Source organism: Entelurus aequoreus, linkage group LG10, assembly GCF_033978785.1.
Source record: "Entelurus aequoreus isolate RoL-2023_Sb linkage group LG10, RoL_Eaeq_v1.1, whole genome shotgun sequence".
Classification (NCBI taxonomy): Eukaryota; Metazoa; Chordata; class Actinopteri; order Syngnathiformes; family Syngnathidae; genus Entelurus; species Entelurus aequoreus.
Window position 1 is genome coordinate 30835842 of NC_084740.1, and position 21429 is coordinate 30857270.

Here is a 21429-nt window from a genome sequence, read left to right on the forward strand (position 1 = left end):
ACCCTAACCAAATAACTCTAAATTAAGTCTTTGTTACTTAGATAATGTTCCCCATACTAAAGTGTTACCAAAAACATATAACTTTGTCTTGAATTTGAAAAAAATAATTATTTTTTATTTTTCACTAAAGAAGGGTTCGGTGAATGAAACCGGTGGGGTTTGGTACCTCCAACAAGGTTAAGAACCACTGCACTAGGGACAATTTAGTGTCCATTAACTAATAATAACAAATAGGTGTCGTTGTCGGTTTTACCAACTAGTACAACATCAAAGTTCCAATAATTTTTTAATTATTATTTTTTTATTTTATAAACCTTTATTTATAAATTTCAACATTTACAAAAAGTTGAGAAATAATAATCAAAGTTTTGAATGATTGATTGATTGAGACTTTTATTAGTAGATTGCACAGTACAGTACATATTCCGTACAATTGACCACTAAATGTTAACCCGAATACATTTTTCAACTTGTTTAAGTCGGGGTCCACTTAAATCAATACATGGTAAGTACAAAAACAGTACAAAACAGCGCCAGGGGGTTGTAAATTCAAACAAGGCTGAGATGTTGAACACATTAACTAATAATAACAAATAGGTGTCGTTGTTTTTTCACAGTTTCACCAACTAGTAAAACATCAAAGTTCCAAAGTGCCGTTTTAAAACATGCGGCGATTGCGTAGAATTCAAAGAGCGCATGCGTGGCCTTGTTGACGTGAGAAGGGGGTGGAGTCGGAAAAAACGTCACTTCCGGGATCTGCATCTGACGTGTCTAAAAAGTGTTTCACGCTACAGAGGTGGCTCCAACTCGTGGGGGGGTTTACTTTCTATTTAAGTATTTTGGTGAGTTATGACACGAATTGTACGATGGAAATGACGTTTTGTGGTTGTTTTTTTGTCGGTTCTCATTGTATTCGATCGGCCTTTTTTTTTTCCTAACGCTTGTGCTTGCCAACGCAGGTTTACGTGGTGTCAAGATGCTAGATTTCTTCACCATCTTCAGCAAAGGGGGCATAGTGCTGTGGTGCTTTCAGGGAACCGGCGTGACGGAGTGCTTCACCGGGCCTGTCAACGCCCTGATCCGCTCCGTCATCCTTCAGGTGAGCCTCGGTGTTAAAAGTGGAGCCCTTGTTTTTAATCTGTTGCGAGCTAACGATGCTAATGCTAACAGGTAGCAGCCCACGTAGGCGTACTGTGACGTTATTGTCATTCACTGTTGTCACGTGATCCTCCAAACGTCCCTATTGGGAACTTAAATATTAAATTTTGTTGGCTCTTGTTATTGAATTTATACATGTTCTCGTGTTTTTCTGCTGCTAATTTCCCTGATGGGTTTAATCTATTTATCAGTACTTGTTTGTTTACAAAGTTAAGGCAGTCATAAATTGGTTTTATGTTTCTTTTAACACTTGCATAACCTTTCAGAATGCTGCTAATTAGAGATGCCCGATAATATCTGACTGCCGATATTATCGGCGATAAATGCTTTAAAATGTAATATCGGAAATTATCGGTGTCGGTTTCAAAAAGTAAAATGTACGACTTTTTAAAACGCTGCTGTACGGAGTGGTACACGGACGTAGGGAGAAGTACAGAGCGCCAATAAACCTTAAAGGCACTGCCTTTGCGTGCCGGCCCAATCACATAATATCTACGGCTTTTCACACACTCAAGTGAATGCTGCATACTTGGTCAACAGCCATACAGGTCACACTGAGGGTGCCGTATAAACAATTAACACTGTTACAAATACGTGCCACACTGTAAACCCACACCAAACAAGAATGACAAACACATTTCGGGAGAACATCCGCACCGTAACTCAACATAAACACAACAGAACAAATACCCAGAAGCCCTTGCAGCACTAACTCTTTTGGGACGCTACAATATACACCAGGGGTCACCAACCTTTTTGAAACCAAGGGCTACTTCTTGGGTACTGATTACTGCGAAGGGCTACCAGTTAGATACACACTTAAATAAATTGCCAGAAGTAGCCAATTTGCTCAATTTACCTTTAACTCTGTTATTATTAATAATTAATGATATTTATCTTTGTGGAAACACTGATCATCTTAATGATTTCTCACAATAAATATATATAGAAACAGATAAATATCAATATGCAACACTTTATTTTTATATTTTCTCTAAGTGCACATTTTTCAAATTGAACATTTTCAAATGATCACTTCTAAGACAGTCTTGTGAAATCACAATATCCCATTTTAACTAGCTAACCACTAACATTTTTTTAACAAATCATGAATTACTTTGCACCATGATTGTACAAATAATAACTCATGTAAAATACAAAAGTAAACTCTCAAATTTTTAAATCATGTCACACTTTGAACTGGACACCAAATCTGTTATCTGTTTCTTTGTCAGTTGGTGGGAAGCCTGGCATTGCATGCTGTTAACTAGTGTGTTGTACTCTGGTGTGTAACTTGACACTGCAACTCTGAGTGAGTCTTGCAGATGTGCATCAGTCAGGCGTGTTCTGTGTTTGTTCTTGATGAAGTTCATGTCAGAAAAGGCTGATTCACAAAGATAAGATTTTTCCTCATTGTTTGCGGAACCTACTTAATCTTTTGGACATATTTTCACAGCAATCTGGCCTTAAGCTTAATTATGATGAATGTAAAATGTTAAGGATCGGAAATCTAAAGGGAACGTCCTTTCGAATGAAATGCAAAGTGCCTGTTTTGTGGACAGATGGACCAGTTAACATACTTGGTGTTGTTGTCCCAGAAAATCTGGAAGATCTAGGCTCAGTAATTATGATAATCGACTAAGAAAGCTGGACAAAATTATGCAATTATGGAAAGGGAAATCCCTAACCTTGTATGGTAAAATGTCTATTGCCAACTCGTTAATTATTCCTCAATTTATTTATTTGTTTTTGTCATTACCAGCTCCATCACAAAACTTTTTTAAGATTTATGAGCGGAGGGTCTTCGATTTTGTCTGGAACGGCAAACCAGAAAAGATTAAAAGAAAGGTTTTGTACAAAGAGTATGAATATGGGGGCCTGAAACTTCTCAACCTTGAAGCTATGTGTCTGTCTTTAAAAGCATCAATTGTTCCAAAGATGTATTTAAACATTGAGTGGTACACAAGTGTCCTTTTGGACAAAAAACATGTACTGTATCAAAAGAAATTGTATCCTTTTTTACAAGTGATCCCCTCCCAGAGAGTCTGCTGGGAAACATGGCGGGGTTCATAAAGGAAACAATCCACTCATAGTGGTGTTTTCAATTTTATGTGCCAGAAAAAAGAGACGATATTTTGCAGCAGTTAATATGGATGAACTCTAATATTGTAATAGATGGAAAGCCTTTCTTTTGGAAAAATGTGTTTGAAAGAGGAATCATTTTTGTCAATGATATTATCAATAAGAATGGTAAAATTATGAAGTATGATGAATTTAGAGCTATGTATGGTGATGCTTGCTCAAGCTTTTCATTTTATCAACTAACTGGAGTAATTGGGAAAAGATGGAAACAAATAATTAATTATAGAACTACTAAATTATTAGTTTGTAAACCTCTAATAAGAAATTCTAGTTGGCAAAAAGGAACTAAAATAAATAGAAAAATACATAATTTTTATTTAATAAAGAAATCTTTGAAGGCTGCCTCATACAACACAAATGGAAAATGGGAGGACTTTTTTGACTGCCCGTTGCCATGGGATGCCATATTCAAACTAATCTATAAAACCACTATCGATGTGCAAAATCGTTATTTTCAAATTAAAATTATTTATAACTTCTTACCCACAGAGAAAATGTTAAAATGATGGAATATGACAGAGTCAGATGATTGCCGATTTTGTTGTCAAGAGCCTGAATCCACCCTGCATTTGTTTTGGTATTGTCATATTGTGTCTTTGTTTTGGGTGGAAGTTGAAAAAATGTGTTTAAGGATTGGTTTGTTTATGAAGCTTAATGTGGTTTCTGTTATTTTAGGAGAGTTCATTGACAATCATAATTTAGTCAATTTAATTATAGTACTCGGTAAAATGTTTATTTTTAAGGCCAAAAACAGATATTCACTTAGTATTACTTTCTTTAAAACATTTATTCAGTATTTTCTAACTTTAGAAAGTTACATGGTTGAAAACGATAACGATGCCAAAAAACATTAAAGAAAAGATGAGAAGTCCTCAAAGGCTTATTTTGAAAGTATAATTCTGTTTATAGATTATATGATATCTGTTGTTGTGTTCCCTAATTTGAGTGACCTGGACATAATCTGGACTGTACATAAATGCTTATTTTGAAAATGTAATTTTGTTTATAAATTATATGCAATCTGTTGTGTTCCCTAATTTTTTTCTGTGTACCTGAATGAAGGTGTGTGTTGCTGAGTCCGACTTGGACATTATCTGGACTGGGCCTGGTTTAAAAAACCCTTTAAACAAATCTAATTTCATTGACAACCTGGTCTGTTGAAGATAAGGCCATTTTTTAAAAAATAAAATAAAATAAGATAAATAAATAAAAAACATTTTCTTGGATAAAAAAGAAAGTAAAACAATATAAAAATAATTACATAAAAAATAGTAATTAATGAAAATGTTAATGGACCAGCAGCCTATACAATCATGTGTGCTTCAGGGACTGTGTCCCTTGCAGATGTGTTGTCTATGTTGTGGGAACCAGAATATTGGTAGCAGACAGAAATAACCCCTTTTGTGTGAGTGGGTGTGGATGAGTGTGCATGGGGGGGGGGGGGGTGTTTGGGTTGATGCACTGATTGAAAGTGTATATTGTGTTTTTTCTATGTAGAATTAATTTAAAAAATTAAAAAAAAAAAATTTTTTTTTTTTTTAGAACAGGCCCGCGGGCGACTCATCTGGTCCTTACGGGCGACCTGGTGCCCGCGGGCACCGCGTTGGTGACCCCTGATATACACAGACGCTACACCCCCAGCCCTCCACCTCAACCTCCTCATGCTCTCTCAGGGAGAGCATGTCCCAAATTCCAAGCTGCTGTCTTTGTGAATTCAACAATAAATATGGCAGTGCCATGATGGCATTTTTTTCCATAACTTGAGTTGATTTATTTTGGAAAACCTTGTTACATTGTTTAATGCATCCAGCGGGGCATCACAACAAAATTAGGCATAATAATGTGTTAATTCCACGACTGTATATATGGGTATCGGTTGATATCGGAATCGGTAATTAAGAGTTGGACAATATCGGAACATCGGCAAAAAAGCCATTATTGGACATCTCTACTGCTAATCCATCTTTTTTTTTGCAACATGTTCCAGGAGAGAAGTGGGAATAACTCTTTCAACCACGAGGCCCTGAGTCTTAAGTATAAATTGGACAACGAGTTCGAGTTGATATTTGTGGTAAGTTTATGGTAACTATTTAAAAGTGAACAATCCATGATGTTCTTTTTTTGCCCGTGTTGCCGATTCAGGTGGGTTTTCAAAAGATCCTGACGCTGACCTACGTGGACAAGTTCATAGATGACGTCCAGCTGCACTTTAGGGACCGTTATAAAAATGAACTGGAGCAGAAGGGAGCCATGAAGCTTCTCAACAACAGCTTTGAATTTGATTATGACTTCAAAATGCTTCTTAGGTAAGAAGTAAGCTTTACACACACCTCCACTTAAAAGTCTCTCAATAAATCAAATCTTATCTATAAAGCACTTTTCATACACAGGCATGTGGCAACACAGTGATTTATACACAAAAAAAAAAGGAAAGAAGAAAATATATACACACAGAATTATTGACAATACAAAACAAAACATGGCATTGAGGGAAAAAACGTCACCTTTGAGGTGTCCACACTGGAGAATAACTACCGTATTTTTCGGACTATAAGTCGCAGTTTTTTTTCATAGTTTGGCCGGGGGTGCGACTTATACTCTGGAGCGACTTGTGTGTGAAATTATTAACACATTACCGTAAAATATCAAATAATATTAATTAGCTCATTCACGTAAGAGACTAGACGTATAAGATTTCATGGGATTTAGCGATTAGGAGTGACAGATTGTTTGGTAAACGTATAGCATGTTCTATATGTTATAGTTATTTGAATGACTCTTACCATAATATGTTACGTTAACATACCAGGCACGTTCTCAGTTGGTTATTTATGCGTCATATAACGTACACTTATTCAGCCTGTTGTTCACTATTCTTTATTTATTTTAAATTGCCTTTCAAATGTCTATTCTTGGTGTTGGGTTTTATCAAATACATTTCCCAAAAAAATGTGACTTATACTCCAGTGCGACTTATTAGTTTTTTTCCTTCTTTATTATGCATTTTCGGCTGGTGCGGCTTATCCTCCGGAGCGACTTATAGTCCGAAAAATACGGTAACTAAAATTGACTTTTATCCATCTAAAAAAAAAATAGTACAAAATATCTGTTAAAAATATATAATTAATAAAAACATAATCTTAAGAGAAGATGGAACAGCGGAAGATGCATGTGCATGTACGAGCCAGTCTGCCCCCAAAGGATAGCGAAAAATAAAGAACTTTCTGACTACAGCGTCGTACAACAATGGTGGACCCGCACAAATCCTTTTGGGTAAATTTATACCATATATGGATAAACCGCTCATGTCACACTTGGAAAAGAATGTCACCAAATTGAGCAAATTTGAAATGGCTTGTTTGCCAAAAGTGTGAAGGAAGGCAAGATTGTTTTATAAATATCTACGCCATGTTGCCACGGTTGGATTAAAAATGTTCGGGACTTATGTTGATCCCAAAAAAACAAGAGCAGGTACCAATAGGTAAGAAAAGTTAGTTTTGCATACTGGGGGCCCTTTAACTGTTAACATTTTGCCCATCGTTCACAATCATGAAGGATGGATTTGTTTTTTTGCATTCTATAAACGGTGGCACAGGGGTTAGTGCATGTGCCTCACAATACGAAGGTCCTGAGTAGTCCTGAGTTCAATCCCGGGCTCTGGATCTTTCTGTGGAGTTTGCATGTTCTCCCCGTGACTGTGTGGGTTCCCTCCGGGTACTCCGGCTTCCTCCCACCACCAAAAACATGCACCTGGGGATAGGTTGATTGGCAATACTAAATTGGCCCTAGTTTGTGAATGTTGTCTGTCTATCTGTGATGGCCCTTCGATGAGGTGGCGACTTGTCCAGGGTGTACCCCGCCTTCCGCCCGAATGCAGCTGAGATAGGCTCCAGCACCTCCCCGCGACCCCAAAAGGGACAAGCGGTAGAAAATGGATGGATGGATATAAATATTAAATACATGCGATCAAAAGTTTGTTTACAATGGAGCCTATGAGAGCCGTTCAATTCTGCCTATAGAGCCACTAAAACCATCCAAATACCTCCATTAGGGTTTTATGTACATGATATAAGTATATGTAGTCACAGTCACATTTACAATAACATTTAATATTTACGCATTATGATCATTTTAAGAATATGCGGCGCATTAATTTCAAAAACGCATCACAAAGTTCATATATTCCCATTTAGGGGAAGAATGTCTCATAATCCTCGCAAATTAACAGGTGGAGGGAGCGGGGGGAACAAGCACTTTTCGTGTAGTTCTCGCCAGTTGCAGGTTTAAAATGGCGGTCAAAGTGTCCCAATATGTCGGATTACCTACTGTAGCCATATACTTTTCAGGTGAGAGGCATGATTTATGATCTACAATAAACTTACGGGGAGCAGGGAAGCGAGGAAGCAGCAGACCACTTGTTGTAAACATAAGGACAAAAGGAGGTGATTACATTGCCGCTATAAATAGTTTGTCTGCGTTGGCGCTTATAATAACAATATCACTATTTGGTTAATATTCAAGTCACAAAATGTAAATGGAGTATTGTTGGCCTTTTTTGAATGGTTATTTATCAGATTTTATGGGCTGAATAGTGGAGCTCCAATTGGCTCTGCTGTAAGTGAACGTTTATTTACGTTTATTCAATATTTAGAATGCATTAAAAAAATAAAAAAATTTGTCGTCATGACTGTCATAATGATTGTGAACGATAAGCAAAATACCAAAAAAAGGACAGTTCCCCTTTAACTACAGTGGAACCTCGATTTATAAAGTTAATTGGCTCTTGAACAGGCTTTGTAAATATAAATGTCCTTGTATTCCTTTGTGAATAATGTTTTCCAGCCTGGACAAAAGTCCATATTTTAGTTAAGGTTTGTACACTTTAAAAACAATATAAATCATTATATATACAGTACTGTATCTCAAACAAACACACCAAGGGGGTGATGGATCAAATTTACATTTATTAGCAAAGTAAAAAAACAACTAGCTAAACTGTTCTCCTATGCAGTTCCCATGCCGACACGCACACACTGTCACCAACCCTGTAGTGTACCCACAGTTTGACATCACAAAACTTCTTAACTCTAACAGTTACAATAAGTAGGAATAAAAAGAAAATCCACTTTACCTTGTTAGTTATTCTTCTTGGCGTAAACAGAAGGGCAGGGGGGTGGAGGCAGTGTCGGCAACGCTTTGAATACTTCCTAAACGTTTCAAACCACACATCGATTGTCCATTGCTTTCTTTGGACTCATATTAAGGTAGCAAAACAAGAAAAATGCTGTGTGAAGGCAAAAAAAATAGTTAAAAAGTGCACATAGTAACGGACAGCACTGCTGTGCTGACTGAGCATTGCCCACAACAGATGTGCTGCCAGGTTCAAAATAGCTGTGCTGTGAGGCACACCATGGGTGGATGAAATGTTCGTACACTGACAAGGTTTGTAACCAAAGCAGATTTTTTTTCGGTCTGTGGTTTATGAATCGATAAGTTTGTACATTGAGGGGTTTGTAAGTCGAGGCTCCACTGTATATTGTACTGAGCAGCCAGGACAGACCCATGTGGACTAATTTCGCTAGAAGCTCGATTTCTGGTTCTATGGTCATCACTTTTACCCCTTTGCAATCAATGGGAAAGGTTGACTAATATAGTTTTTAATCCAATGTATTTGATTGTAAAAGGCGTCATGCACATTTAAACTTTGAATATTTTCTAACAGAGAGGCAGAAGAGAGCGGCAAAGCTCGAAGCCCTGCCCCCATGCGGTCTTTTAAGGAGTCAGAGAAATCCCAAAAAACTGTGAAGTCAATGATCGAAACAAAAGGTGGGGACAAAGGAAAAGAACAAGGTAGCAAGAAGAGCAAACATACCAAAAAAGAAGGTAAGTGATGTTTAATATCCCCTTGTTGTTGTGTTTTTCAACAATTGACAGGTTTTAGAGGCGCCGCCACAATAATGTATTGGTAGTGTGCTTGCCAAAAACCATTTGAGGCTGGAATTTAGACAGTTTAAGTCCTTTTAGTACTTTAATGCTAATGCACGGTGTGTGGCTCTAAGAAGTGCTATTGTGCACTTTATCCACTTTTTACAGAACTGTACTTGGCAAATGTAATAGGTGCCATACACATGTGAAAGTAAAAACATTAGAATATTGTGTAAAAGTCAATTCATGTCAGCATTTCAACTTCAAATTTGAAACGAATATGTGATATAAACTCATTACATGCAAAGTGAGATATGTCAAGCTTTTACTTGTTATAACTGATGATCAGTGTTAGGACTAATGCGTTACAAAGTAACGCGTTACTGTAACGCCGTTAGTTTCGGCGGTAACTAGTAATCTAACGCGTTATTTTTTATATTCAGTAACTCAGTTACCGTTACTACATGATGCGTTACTGCGTTATTTTACGTAATTTTTTATGTAGTATCGGCTAGAAACTGAAGATCTGAGTGTGTTTTGTGGCAGCGCTGCGGTGGAAAAGAAAAGGCGTACGTGCTTTGTGTGGGTGGGGGCCGGGGGGGGCTCCCATACCGTAGTTGAGGAGCGCAGGGGAGACGTTCCCTCGGGGCTAACAACCTTCACCTTACCCGGAAGTGGTCTTTACAGCTGAGGGTGAATGACGAGCCCGGCGGTTTGTTGCAACTTTGTGACTTTATTGCACGCAGCTATCCACCAAGCTAGAGAGAGCACCTGCAAGCACTCACTGTCGCCGCTCGCTCACTTCTCTCGCCCACTCACTCACTGACGTCCCTCACCCACATGCTGTCATATCTTAAAGGGCCACATGCACGCACACACATAAACGCTACTATCATAACAACTAACAAGACATCAAGGCGAAGCCAAGAGTCACATTTTTTAACAAGGAGAAATTCTCAATACTTTTCTTTTGTCGAGCACAAAGAAAATAACATTTTTGTTAAATGTAAGTTGTGTCTTGGATCAAATATCCTATCTACTTCAAGTTCAAGTTAAAGTGCCATTATGTTGCAGCTATTTAAAATAGTTGTCAATTTGTTCTGGCCAGAAACAAATTGGTCTTTGAAACATATCTTTGTCTTTGTGTGTTGTATGTAGACCACATTGCTTAGCAGAGTTCAGTGATGCAAATGCATGTCAAGTTGATCAACACATTGTATTATTCTCCAGTGCAATAACAGTACTGAAATGAAGGCTAAAGGGCATTAATGGGAGCTTTTAAAAAAGAAAAGAAAAAAAGAAGTAACTAAATAGTTACTTTTCAAAGTAACACATTACTTTTTGGTGTAAGTAACTGAGTTATTTTTGAAATGAAGTAACTAGTAACTATAACTCATTACTGGTTTTCAGTAACTAACCCAACACTGCTGATGATCATCATGGTTTACAGATTTTGAAAACCCAACATTTTCTGAAATTTTCAATTGAAGGTTTTTATAAACTTTAAGCCAATACATGGGGCGGTATAGCTCGGTTGGTAGAGTGGCCGTGCCAGCAACTTGAGGGTTCCAGGTCACTGCCGTTGTGTCCTTGGGCAAGACACTTCACCCACCTGCTCCCAGTGCCACCCACACTGGTTTAAAGGAAACTTAGTTATTGGGTTTCACTATGTAAAAGCGCTTTGAGTCACTAGAGAAAAGCGCTATATAAATATAATTCACTTCACTCCATCAAAATTATATAAAAATAAGTCTTGAAATATTTTGAGTTGCATGTTATGAGCCCATCTCATATTAGTTTCACTTTGTAAATCTAATTGCACCACAGTCAACTGTTTTGAGCGTTACCTGTGTCACATACTAGGCAACATTATTAGCTAACGGACAGGTATTTGGCAGGCTTGTTTTAAGATGTGTAGTGAAGCATTTTTTTAAAAAAATTGTTTTTTATTTTTTACAAAAACAAACTGGTGGCGACATGTACGAGGTGGGGGTATCTAGCTACAGTAGGGGGTGGATACGTTCACAAGCAAAGAGGTTTTTTTTTCATAAGGCATGAAAATATGACCGTCTGAGCGTCTCTTTTTCAACAGTTGAGTGAAAAAGCGAAGAAGATGATAAATGTCTCATGATTGGTGCTCATAAACACATTACTTTTGGAGTGTCATTAAAGAGTCCATTTTAAGTGCGGAATACTTACCGGCTGTGTCCAACATCTCCTGTTTCAGCTCCCGCTGCAGATGTCGTGAAAGAAGGCAAAGCCCCGTCTTCTTCTGGCCAGAAGCTGGTTGAAAATGGCAACAGCGGCCTGACACCCGAAGAGATCATGCAGAAGAAGAGAGAAGAATTCTTCCGCAAGCGTACAGGGGCACCTCCTGAAAAAGTCAGGTTAGAGATGGTCATTGGCTGGGTCAGTACATCAGTAGTTGGCAGTAGAGTTGGGCGATATAGACGATATACAGTAAATTATAGAAATATGGGCGACGGTAGACTTTTTAATACATGTTGATAACACATTCGAGCTGTGTCCCGCAAATTTGACAGGAACAAGCGAACAAACGCGTCCTCGATGCGCTGCAGCATTCGCTAACATCCCTCCACCGCCGCTTGTAAATCACTAATCCTCGCCTCCGTGGCGGCGAGTAAACTATGTTTCTTATCTCGGATTTCCCCTGGACGCGAAATGGCGGCGGACTCTTTCCGTTCTTACTCAAGTCAATGTGTTCGTTTCCACCGCCTTCCAGCGTTAAATATACGCAGAGCTTCTATATTTGTCGGACGCCGCAACAAACCTGTTCAATTTAGCTAAAATCTGCTTGTGTTGAACAGGAAGTCATGCACAAAACACAATTTTTACTTTCAAAATAAAACAATCCGTTTCAAGGCAGATCGTATTTTACATTTTTAAACGTCCTATTGGGCGGCGACGGTCATGAAGTCAACTAGTCAAATGTTTTCAGATGTAATTTCACCTCGTTGACACAAATGGATGAGGAGATGCTGATTTTGGAGGTCCAAAGTTAGAGAATAATATAGAGGCATATAACGGGCAGATATATAGGGGCCTGTGTCATATCCCAGCAATATGGGGAGCAGGGAAAGCAGGGGAGAGGTTGTTGTGACATGTTCGCCAGGAATAATGTTACTGTTGTATTGTTGCTTGCCACTAAAAATACATTTGTTTTTCGAGGCAAAACTGTTGTCGGTGTTGCCGTCCAGCACCTGTTATTAATGGCAGGACCGAGTTTATTTGCTTCTGCTCCTTTGGAAGGACAGAATAAACAGTGTGTGGTTCGCTTTATTACAACATCCCTGTGACATGATTACGCGCGCATTCGCAAAATCTTGTAAAAGTCTGCGCTATTTCACTGTACGACAGAGCCGCAACAGGTGAGCAGTGGGGATTGCCGGACTGTGGATGGCGGCGCTGTTCCGGGGTGGTTTCGTTCAGCCGCCGTTCTGCATCCAGTGGAAGGCCGGGGTTACATGCATCGTCACTTGAGGACAAGGAATATCTAAACATGCTTACTGCTAACTGCAAAGCTAGAGCTCTTTTAGTAGGTGGGCACATCGATACAAATGACAGTAACTATACCAAGTATAGTATCGGTCAATGGTTAGACCAATACTTTTTTATTGTCAAGAAATCTTTTGTCGTTTTTATTGTTTACTAGAGGCGTGAATCTTTAGGGACCTCATGATTCGATCTGATTCTGATTCTTGGGGTAACGATTAAATTCAGAATTGATTCTCGATTCAAACCGATTCTCGCAATGTATTTGGTATAATAATTACAATGAAACCTTTTTAAAACAGGTTGCAAATCTTTTTTTGAAAGTCATGAATCAATTTACAATCGTAATAATAAGAATCACGATTCGGATGGAAATCGATTTTTTTTGAGCACTCATGTTTTACAGACTTAGGCAATGGTCACTGGACACAGGACGACTTTAAGTACAGACTAAAGGATTTAAATCAGAGCAAATATTATGAAAAAAATTTAAATATTTAATATATTGTTTTGATAATGTATATAATAATGGAGCGAAGTTGCGCAGATGGTAGAGCAACCTTGCTCCCAGTGCCGCTCACACTGGTGTATAAATGTGAACGAATGTTTGGTGGTGGTCGGAGCAAATTGGCAATCACACTTCTGTCAGTCAACCCCAGGGCAGCTGTGGCTACAAATGTAGCTTACCACCATCAAGGTGTGAAAGTGGAGGGAATGAATAATAGGTTCTCAGTTGTCTGTGAAGCGCTTTGAGTGTCTAGAAAAGGCTATATAAATCTAATGCATTATTATTAACAATCATTGATTTTGAAAATTGTAAGTATCTGTTTACCCAAATTTTAGTATGACCGAAAACTTAACACAATTATATATAGTTTTAGGTCATATCGCCCATCCTTAGTTGGCAGTCTTGCATTATGTAGTATGTAATATTTCTCTGACGGTGTCATCTTACTCCTAGTAAGTCTCCAAAGCCTCAGAAGCCCAAGGAGAAAAAGAGGCGTGTTTGGGAAATGGGTGGTAGCACCACCAAGGACCTGGACTATAGTGATAGGAATGGAGACTGTTCTAATGGTGGTGACCAAAACCAGGATTCACTAATTGACCCTGTACGTGAGGACAAACGTACACCACACGACTTGTTTGGAGTTCAACAGTCATCATGGGATATCTGCTTGGCTTTTAGGGAATGCAGCTAAGCCCCATGAAGGGGGACTTGCTCTCTGTGGAATGTGATTCCAGTGAGGAAGAAGAGATGGAGGAGGAAGAAGAGAAGGAGAGAGTGTCTGTAAATGACACAGTCAAAACAAGGTACGTAATGTACTGACTTGCTTTTTAACCCTCTGGGGATTATTTAATTTTACAGCCATAGAGTCGCTCCAGGGCAAAAAAAGTACTCTGGGAGTTTAGAGTATACAAAACATGTTCGGATTCATATTTGTTTTCTACTTTTTTGCTAAATTCTCTATATCAACTTCAGTCTTAAATAAAAAATAGTGAACATGTCATGTCTTTTGAATGCCCAGTTGAGTTATTTTTATTTTATTTTGAAAGATTTAAATAAAACGAGTTATCCATGTAGTGAATGTTAAAGGGTTGGGGTACTGAGGGAAACATTTGGCCTAAATATACATATTAAGGTTAGTAATAAAAAACTATTTTGATGCATTAACATTTTTTGCTGTGTCAGATTACAAACATTATAGCAGTGTAGTATAATTGGTACAAAAAAGTCCCCATGGACTCCCCATCCATCCATCCATCCATTTTCTACCGCTTGTCCCTCTTGGGGTCGCGGGGGATGCTGGAGCCTATCTCAGCTGCATTCGGGCAGAAGTCCCATGTACTACCATTACAACTAATTTGTTTTGACTGTCCAGTCATTACACAAAATAACCATGCATTTTCGAATTTCAGAGTTTCATTTTGGATAAAAAGAGTACACTTTGTCATATTTACTGTCAGGAATTAGATGGGACCATTTTGGTTAGGTGTTTGTTACGGGACCCTAATGTTATGCAAAGAAAATACAAAAAACCTGACATAATTGGATCAAATGGGCATTCAAAGGGTTAAAATAAAAATAAAAGACATGTTTGTTATTTTATTTAGGACTGAAGTTGATTGAGAGATTTTAGAAAAAAATACTGAGGACTTTTTCACTCTTTAGTCACACTATGGCTTTAAAATTGGTTTCAAGTGTATTGTTGATATATTAAAGTATTTGGAATGAAAGTTATGGCCAAAAATAGAGCAGAAATTTACCTCAAAGGGTCAAAATGTCTGAAACATACACAGGGTTGAGTTAACACAAACATCTTTACAAAAGTTAATTTTTGAATTCTTTTCAGCTCCAAAAAGAGTGGCGGTTTTGGGGGCATGTTCGGGATGCTGAAGGGCTTGGTGGGCTCCAAGAGCTTGAGCCTGGAGGACATGGAGTCCGTTTTAGAGAAGATGAGGGAGCACCTCATTGGTATGACACGGAGGCCGACTTCCTCCCATCATGCTTTATTCACTCGTCATGCAGGCTTGCATGCTGAACAAGATATGTGTTTGCAGCTAAGAATGTAGCAGCCGACATCGCCGCTCAACTTTGTGACTCTGTTGCCAAAAAACTGGAAGGCAAAGTCATGGGCACATTCACCAGTCAGTTAACTTTAACCTATTTCAGTTAGTTACACAGCAGCATTTACTGTATCACATTTTTCATAAGTGTCCATCTGCTTCCATAGCTGTTGCCTCGACAGTAAAGCAGGCGCTGCAGGAGTCGCTGGTGCAGATCCTGCAGCCGAAACGCAGGGTGGACATTTTGAGAGACGTCATGGAGGCGCAGAGCCAGAGAAGACCCTTTGTCATCACCTTTTGTGGTGTCAACGGGGTCGGAAAGTCCACCAATTTGGCAAAGGTACACCCTCCTTTCGCATGCTGCCTGTAAGCGCAGTCCTGCTTCTTTTTGGCTGTGAGTACAGTACATTTACACAATCTAATCAGATGCAGAGATGTGTGGAAGGTTTAACACTTGACACATTTGATTTTTACTGGTGGTACAGAGGCTTCATCTAGTGGTAAAAAAACGGACAGCAGGGATCTTGCTTCAAATATTATACTTTGCCACATTGCAGATTTTTAAAAATGTTTTTTCAAAGCATATTGTACCGTTTAATTTGGTCCCAAATGAAACATTTTTATCCATAAAAATGCTTCATTTGGGAACAAAATGCACTGAAAATATAAAAACTACCGGTACAGTAGTATTGACCAATAGGGAAGACCAAACCAATCAGAGCGCCATGTTTAATTCAAGGCACTTTTGAATTGGGATTAATCACAGTAAATTAACTGCTTACATGATTTTAATTAACTTAAAAAATACATTTAGACACAAATTAAATTTCATTGTCAGAATATCATACACAAACTTATTTTTTTTTACTAATTATATGTAGTTTATTTGCTCAAAACTTAGTAACGGTTCTAGCTGAAGTCCATTCGGGGGTTGTATTTTGAAAGGAAATTTGTCGTGCAGTCATCTTTGGACTGACGTACACATTAACCTGATCACAACCAATGGCGCTTTTCAGGTAACCATCTGCGGTTAAAGTAAAGAAAGATGGGAAAATTGGGTGTTTTTTGTGATTAATCACATGTGTTAACTCGTTAAATTTGAAAACCCTAATATATACAGTACAGGCCAAAAGTTTGGACACTCCTTATTAGAGATGTCCGATATCGGCCTGCCGATATTATCGGCCGATATATGCGTTAAAATGTAATATCGGAAATTATCGGTATCTGTTTTTTTATTATCAGTATCGTTTTTTTTTTTTAAATGTTTTTTTTTTATTAAATAAACATAAAAAACACAAGATACACTTACAATTAGTGCACCAACCCAAAAAACCTCCCTCCCCCATTTACACTCATTCACACAAAAGGGTTGTTTCTTTCTGTTATTAATATTCTGGTTCCTACATTATATATCAATATATATCAATACAGTCTGCAAGGGATACAGTCCGTAAGCACACATGATTGTGCGTGCTGCTGGTCCACTAATAGTACTAACCTTTAACAGTTAATTTTACTAATTTTCATTCATTACTAGTTTCTATGTAACTGTTTTTATATTGTTGCACTTTTTTTTATTCGAGAAAATGTTTTTAATTTATTTATCTTATTTTACTAATTTTTTAAAAAAGTACCTTATCTTCACCATACCTGGTTGTCCAAATTAGGCATAATAATGTGTTAATTCCACGACTGCATATATCGGTTGATATCGGTATCGTTAATTAAAGAGTTGGACAATATCGGAATATCGGCAAAATGCCATTATCGGACATCCCTACTCCTTATCATTCAATGCGTTTTCTTTATTTTCATGACTATTTACATTGTAGATTGTCACTGAAGGCATCAAAACTGTGAATGAAAACATGTGGAGTTATGCACTTAAAGAAAGGTGAAATAACTGAAAACATGTTTTATATTCTAGTTTCTTCAAAATAGCCACCCTTTGCTCTGATTACTTTTTCGCACACTCTTGGCATTCTCTGTGAGCTTCACCTGAAATGGTTTTCACTTCACAAGTGTGCTTGAAGCTCATCGAGAGAATGCCAAGAGTGTGCAAAGCAGTAATCAGAGCAAAGGGTGGCTATTTTGAAGAAACTGGAATATAAAACATGTTTTCAGTTATTTCACCTTTTTTTGTTAAGTACATAACTCCACATGTTCGTTCATAGTTTTGATGCCTTCAGTGACAATCTACAATGTAAAAAGTTATGAAAATAAAGAAAACGCATTGACTGAGGAGAAGGTGTGTCCAAACTTTTGGCCATTTAAAACACGTCCTCGCGGTCTAGATAATATGCCTTGGTGTAAATGTTGCTCCACAGTCACATTTATAACCCATTTTCTGAATATAACGGTACAGGTATGTAGGTGTTCCCTTTAGATAGCAAATGAAACCCTCCACAACGCCCCAATGAGACCAAAATAGGCCTTAGGAGAAAGTATTTACTTTGTTTATGTCCTATTCTAACATTGTTGCAATCACAAACACAATGCAATTTTATAGAAAAAAAATTGTGAAAAAAACTGGCAAAATTTCCGACTGCTACCCTTCAAACTAAACAAATATATCCATAAGGAACACATGTAATGCCCATTTTGGGCCCTAGGGGTGTTAGCATGAGCAGTGTGTAAAAAGAGTGGCCAACTAAAACTAAAAACAGGCACCATGACTGCTACCAAGGATGTGTGCGGCTTTGCCCGGATACATTCAAATGCTGTCGTTTGGTTGTTAGTTTTTCTGACAAAATATGTCTATAAATAGTTCTAGCTTATAAACTTACAATAAAACATGCTTTTATTTCGTGAAAGTAGAATTTTGCGGCCGTATTTGACGCACACTGCTGTTACATTCCTGCAGTGTTTTTTGACCAGCAGGCAAACACGCACCCGATATATATAGAATACACAGAATGACCAAAAAAATAACTTATCACCCTCATTTTGCCAAAATCTTCATTAGCTTTGGACCAACAATCACAGAGAAATTGTTACTTTTGTGTTAAGTATGTATTATTCTAACTGATCTTTCTTTTTTGTAACATGCTAATAGTGAATAAGTGTACTTATTTCCCCATCTGCACAATAACTCAGCTATGGTAACACTGGTCACCAGTAGAAAATATGGAGTGATTTTTGGTCCAGAACCTATTTTGCTTTATTCCATCATTATTGATGTATTTCTTGACACTTTGTTGTATATTTTTCATGAGATTTCCAGTAAATTTTTCATCCATTATTGAGTGTCTGTCTGTGTTGGCCCTGCGATGAGGTGGCGACTTATCCAGGGTGTACCCCGCCTTCTGCCCGAATGCAGCTGCGATAGGCTCCAGTCCCCTCCACAACCCAGAGGGTCAAGCAGTAGAAATTGGATGGATGGATTACACCCAAAATTAGTTTTTCTTTTACCCTTTCAATGTCCGTCTATTTGTAGCGTTTGACTTGCTCTTCTGTTACCGATTTGCATTATTTGAGCTTTACCAAGATTAAAAAATAGTCTGGTTTTGTCAAACCATATCTTTAATTAATTTATTTCCTCCAAATTTTTTTCTTCATTTCTTTCTGTTATATGTATAAACTTCTGTGTGTTCTGTCCTGAACAAAACAGACGTTGTGTCGTATCTTTGCCTCTCACAAGACGCTGTAATCGGTTGCTCTCCAGTGTTGATGGCGAACCTTCACTTCCCATACTTGTCTTCTTTCCGGGTTGTTGGTAAAGCAATGTACAAACTTTACACAATTCTGGCCAGTGGAGCAGCCCTATGCTGAACAACGGTACATTTTTACTCGTCGAAAAACTAACATTGAAGCGCCGTAAACACATACCATCAGCTCAAAGTTGGTAGTAGTCACGGCGCCTTGTAGTTACGTGAGTGCCTTTTGACCAATCATTGAGATCGCCTGAAACTGAGTTGGCCATACTCTTTATACACGACTCTAAACACAAGTATTCAACATAAGTCAGAAAAGAGGAAAATCACTATAGATACCCTTCAACAGTATGTTTGTTATTGTGGTTTCGGTTTGCAGTAATATTTTAGGCACTCATGTTATGTAGCTGAATACATTAACTCAAATATAAGAAAATAGCTGTTTGATGTAATGCTACACCATTATAAAAGTAAAAGTACCACTGATTGTCACACACACAATATGAAATTACCCTCTGCATTTGACCCATCCCCTTGTTCCACCCCTGGGAGGTGAGGGGAGCAGTGAGCAGCAGCGGTGGCTGCGCTTGGGAATCATTTTGGTGATTTAACCCCCAATTCCAACCCTTGATGCTGAGTGCCAAGCAGGGATGTACCGGTAATGGTAATATAAATAACAATAATAAACATAGTTAATTTCCAACCACTTCTGGGTCTTGTGTGGTAGTATATGTTTGTTAGAAGTAAGCATGATTGTACGGTTTATGTTTGCGTTTTTGTTGTTACGAAGCAAAACATGTCTCGATTCTAACAAAATTCCATACATGTTATAACCACACCTGTCCAGATCTCCTTCTGGCTGGTGGAGAACGGCTTCACGGTGCTGATCGCCGCCTGCGACACGTTCCGCGCCGGAGCGGTGGAGCAGCTGCGCACGCATCAGCGCCGCCTGAACTCCCTGCATCCTCCGGAGCGGCATGGAGGACGAGCCATGGTCCAGCTCTATGAGAAGGGCTATGGGAAGGACGCCGCCGGAATCGCAATGGAGGCCATCGCTTATGGTAATAAAAAACAAATATGGTCAGACTTATTAGTAAGCCATCCTAACGTACACCAAACTCACGTTGGCTCGTTGTTCATCCTCAGCGCGTAATCAGGCTTTCGATGTGGTGCTGGTGGACACTGCCGGGCGTATGCAGGACAACGCCCCCCTCATGACAGCCCTGGCTAAGCTCATTGCGGTCAACATGCCAGACCTCGTCCTGTTTGTCGGGGAGGCTCTGGTTGGCAACGAGGCAGTCGATCAACTGGTAAAACCATTCAGACCTAAATAGAAAAGTCAGTGTTATACTTGTATTTTGTCACGGGGTCCACCAGAGGGCAGTGTTGTCCCACAAGTTCAGTTAAAAATGGTACATACTAACCTCTTTATTGGGTCATCAGGTCAAGTTTAACCAGGCTTTGGCAGACCACTCCATGTCTGACAAGCCTCGTCTCATTGATGGAATTGTCCTCACCAAGTTTGACACCATTGACGACAAGGTATTTCATATCAATTGTTTTGTTGTCACTGTCGACAACTCAACGCATCATTTTTCTGCCTCCCTCTAAAAGGTGGGTGCTGCTATCTCCATGACTTACACCACAGGCCAGCCTATTGTGTTCGTGGGCACCGGGCAGACCTACAACGACCTGCGTAGTCTCAACGCCCGCGCCGTGGTCAGCGCCCTGATGAAAGCTTAAAACAACAACAAAGGCTGCATGTCGATGGTGTTTGTCGGTGGTTGTACCGATCAATGCCACGCTGCCGGCCTGTGCTTCTCGCCCTCCTCTCCACCTTTTTGCGGTTAATCTAAAGAGTGTCCCGTCTCATTGCTCAGGACATTATTCTGGATGATACAGGAGCTTTTTTTTTTGTTGTTGCTTTTTCTCTTTGGGCCAAAATCAAAGTACCTCATCTTCGTTTTGACATACTGTAGCTGACTAATGGATCTCGGGTTTATTCAGTAGGAACTACAAACTAAATATGTCAGTTGTCCCTTATTGGTGGAAATAAATAAAAAGGTCAGGTTGACAGCAGCTGTCTGAGCAAAGCTTAGTGACCATAGTGCCTATTTGTCTCCTGTCGTCATAGTTACCTTTCACAACGCGCGGTGTGATCCATCAAGGACACATGGAACTAATCCTACTCAAGAGGAAAAGATGGGATTGGGTATAAATGCTCACAAGTTTACATTTAAACCGTTTAAATCAGAACTTGAAATAACCTGAAAGGTGACTCGACTAATTTTAGTTGATACTTTTTTCTTTTTTTTTATAAAGGAATGATTATTTATGTATCAAACATCTCCGCCCCTGTACCCCATTCAGTTGTGGTAATGCAATATGAAAGAATAAAGTTAATTTATAAGAATGTAAACATTTCTAAATAAAGCTGCTGTGTCAAAGGAAGTCTGTGATATCTGTATAT

At 38.7% G+C, this 21429-nt stretch overlaps 1 protein-coding gene across 1 annotated transcript; it reads left to right on the forward strand.

Annotated features, from left to right (window-relative positions):
• The first annotated feature begins 713 nt into the window (after nt 1-713).
• On the forward strand, nt 714-21419 carry srpra (SRP receptor subunit alpha). The gene is made up of 15 exons (XM_062060507.1): nt 714-842; nt 960-1099; nt 5288-5371; nt 5443-5606; nt 9023-9183; nt 11453-11612; nt 13700-13847; nt 13925-14049; nt 15090-15211; nt 15298-15384; nt 15471-15643; nt 19807-20020; nt 20106-20269; nt 20403-20501; nt 20574-21419. Exons 2-15 carry the CDS (start codon nt 977-979, stop codon nt 20700-20702), a joined length of 1953 nt encoding a protein of 650 aa, XP_061916491.1. The 5' UTR covers nt 714-842; nt 960-976; the 3' UTR covers nt 20703-21419.
• The last annotated feature ends 10 nt before the right edge of the window (nt 21420-21429 follow it).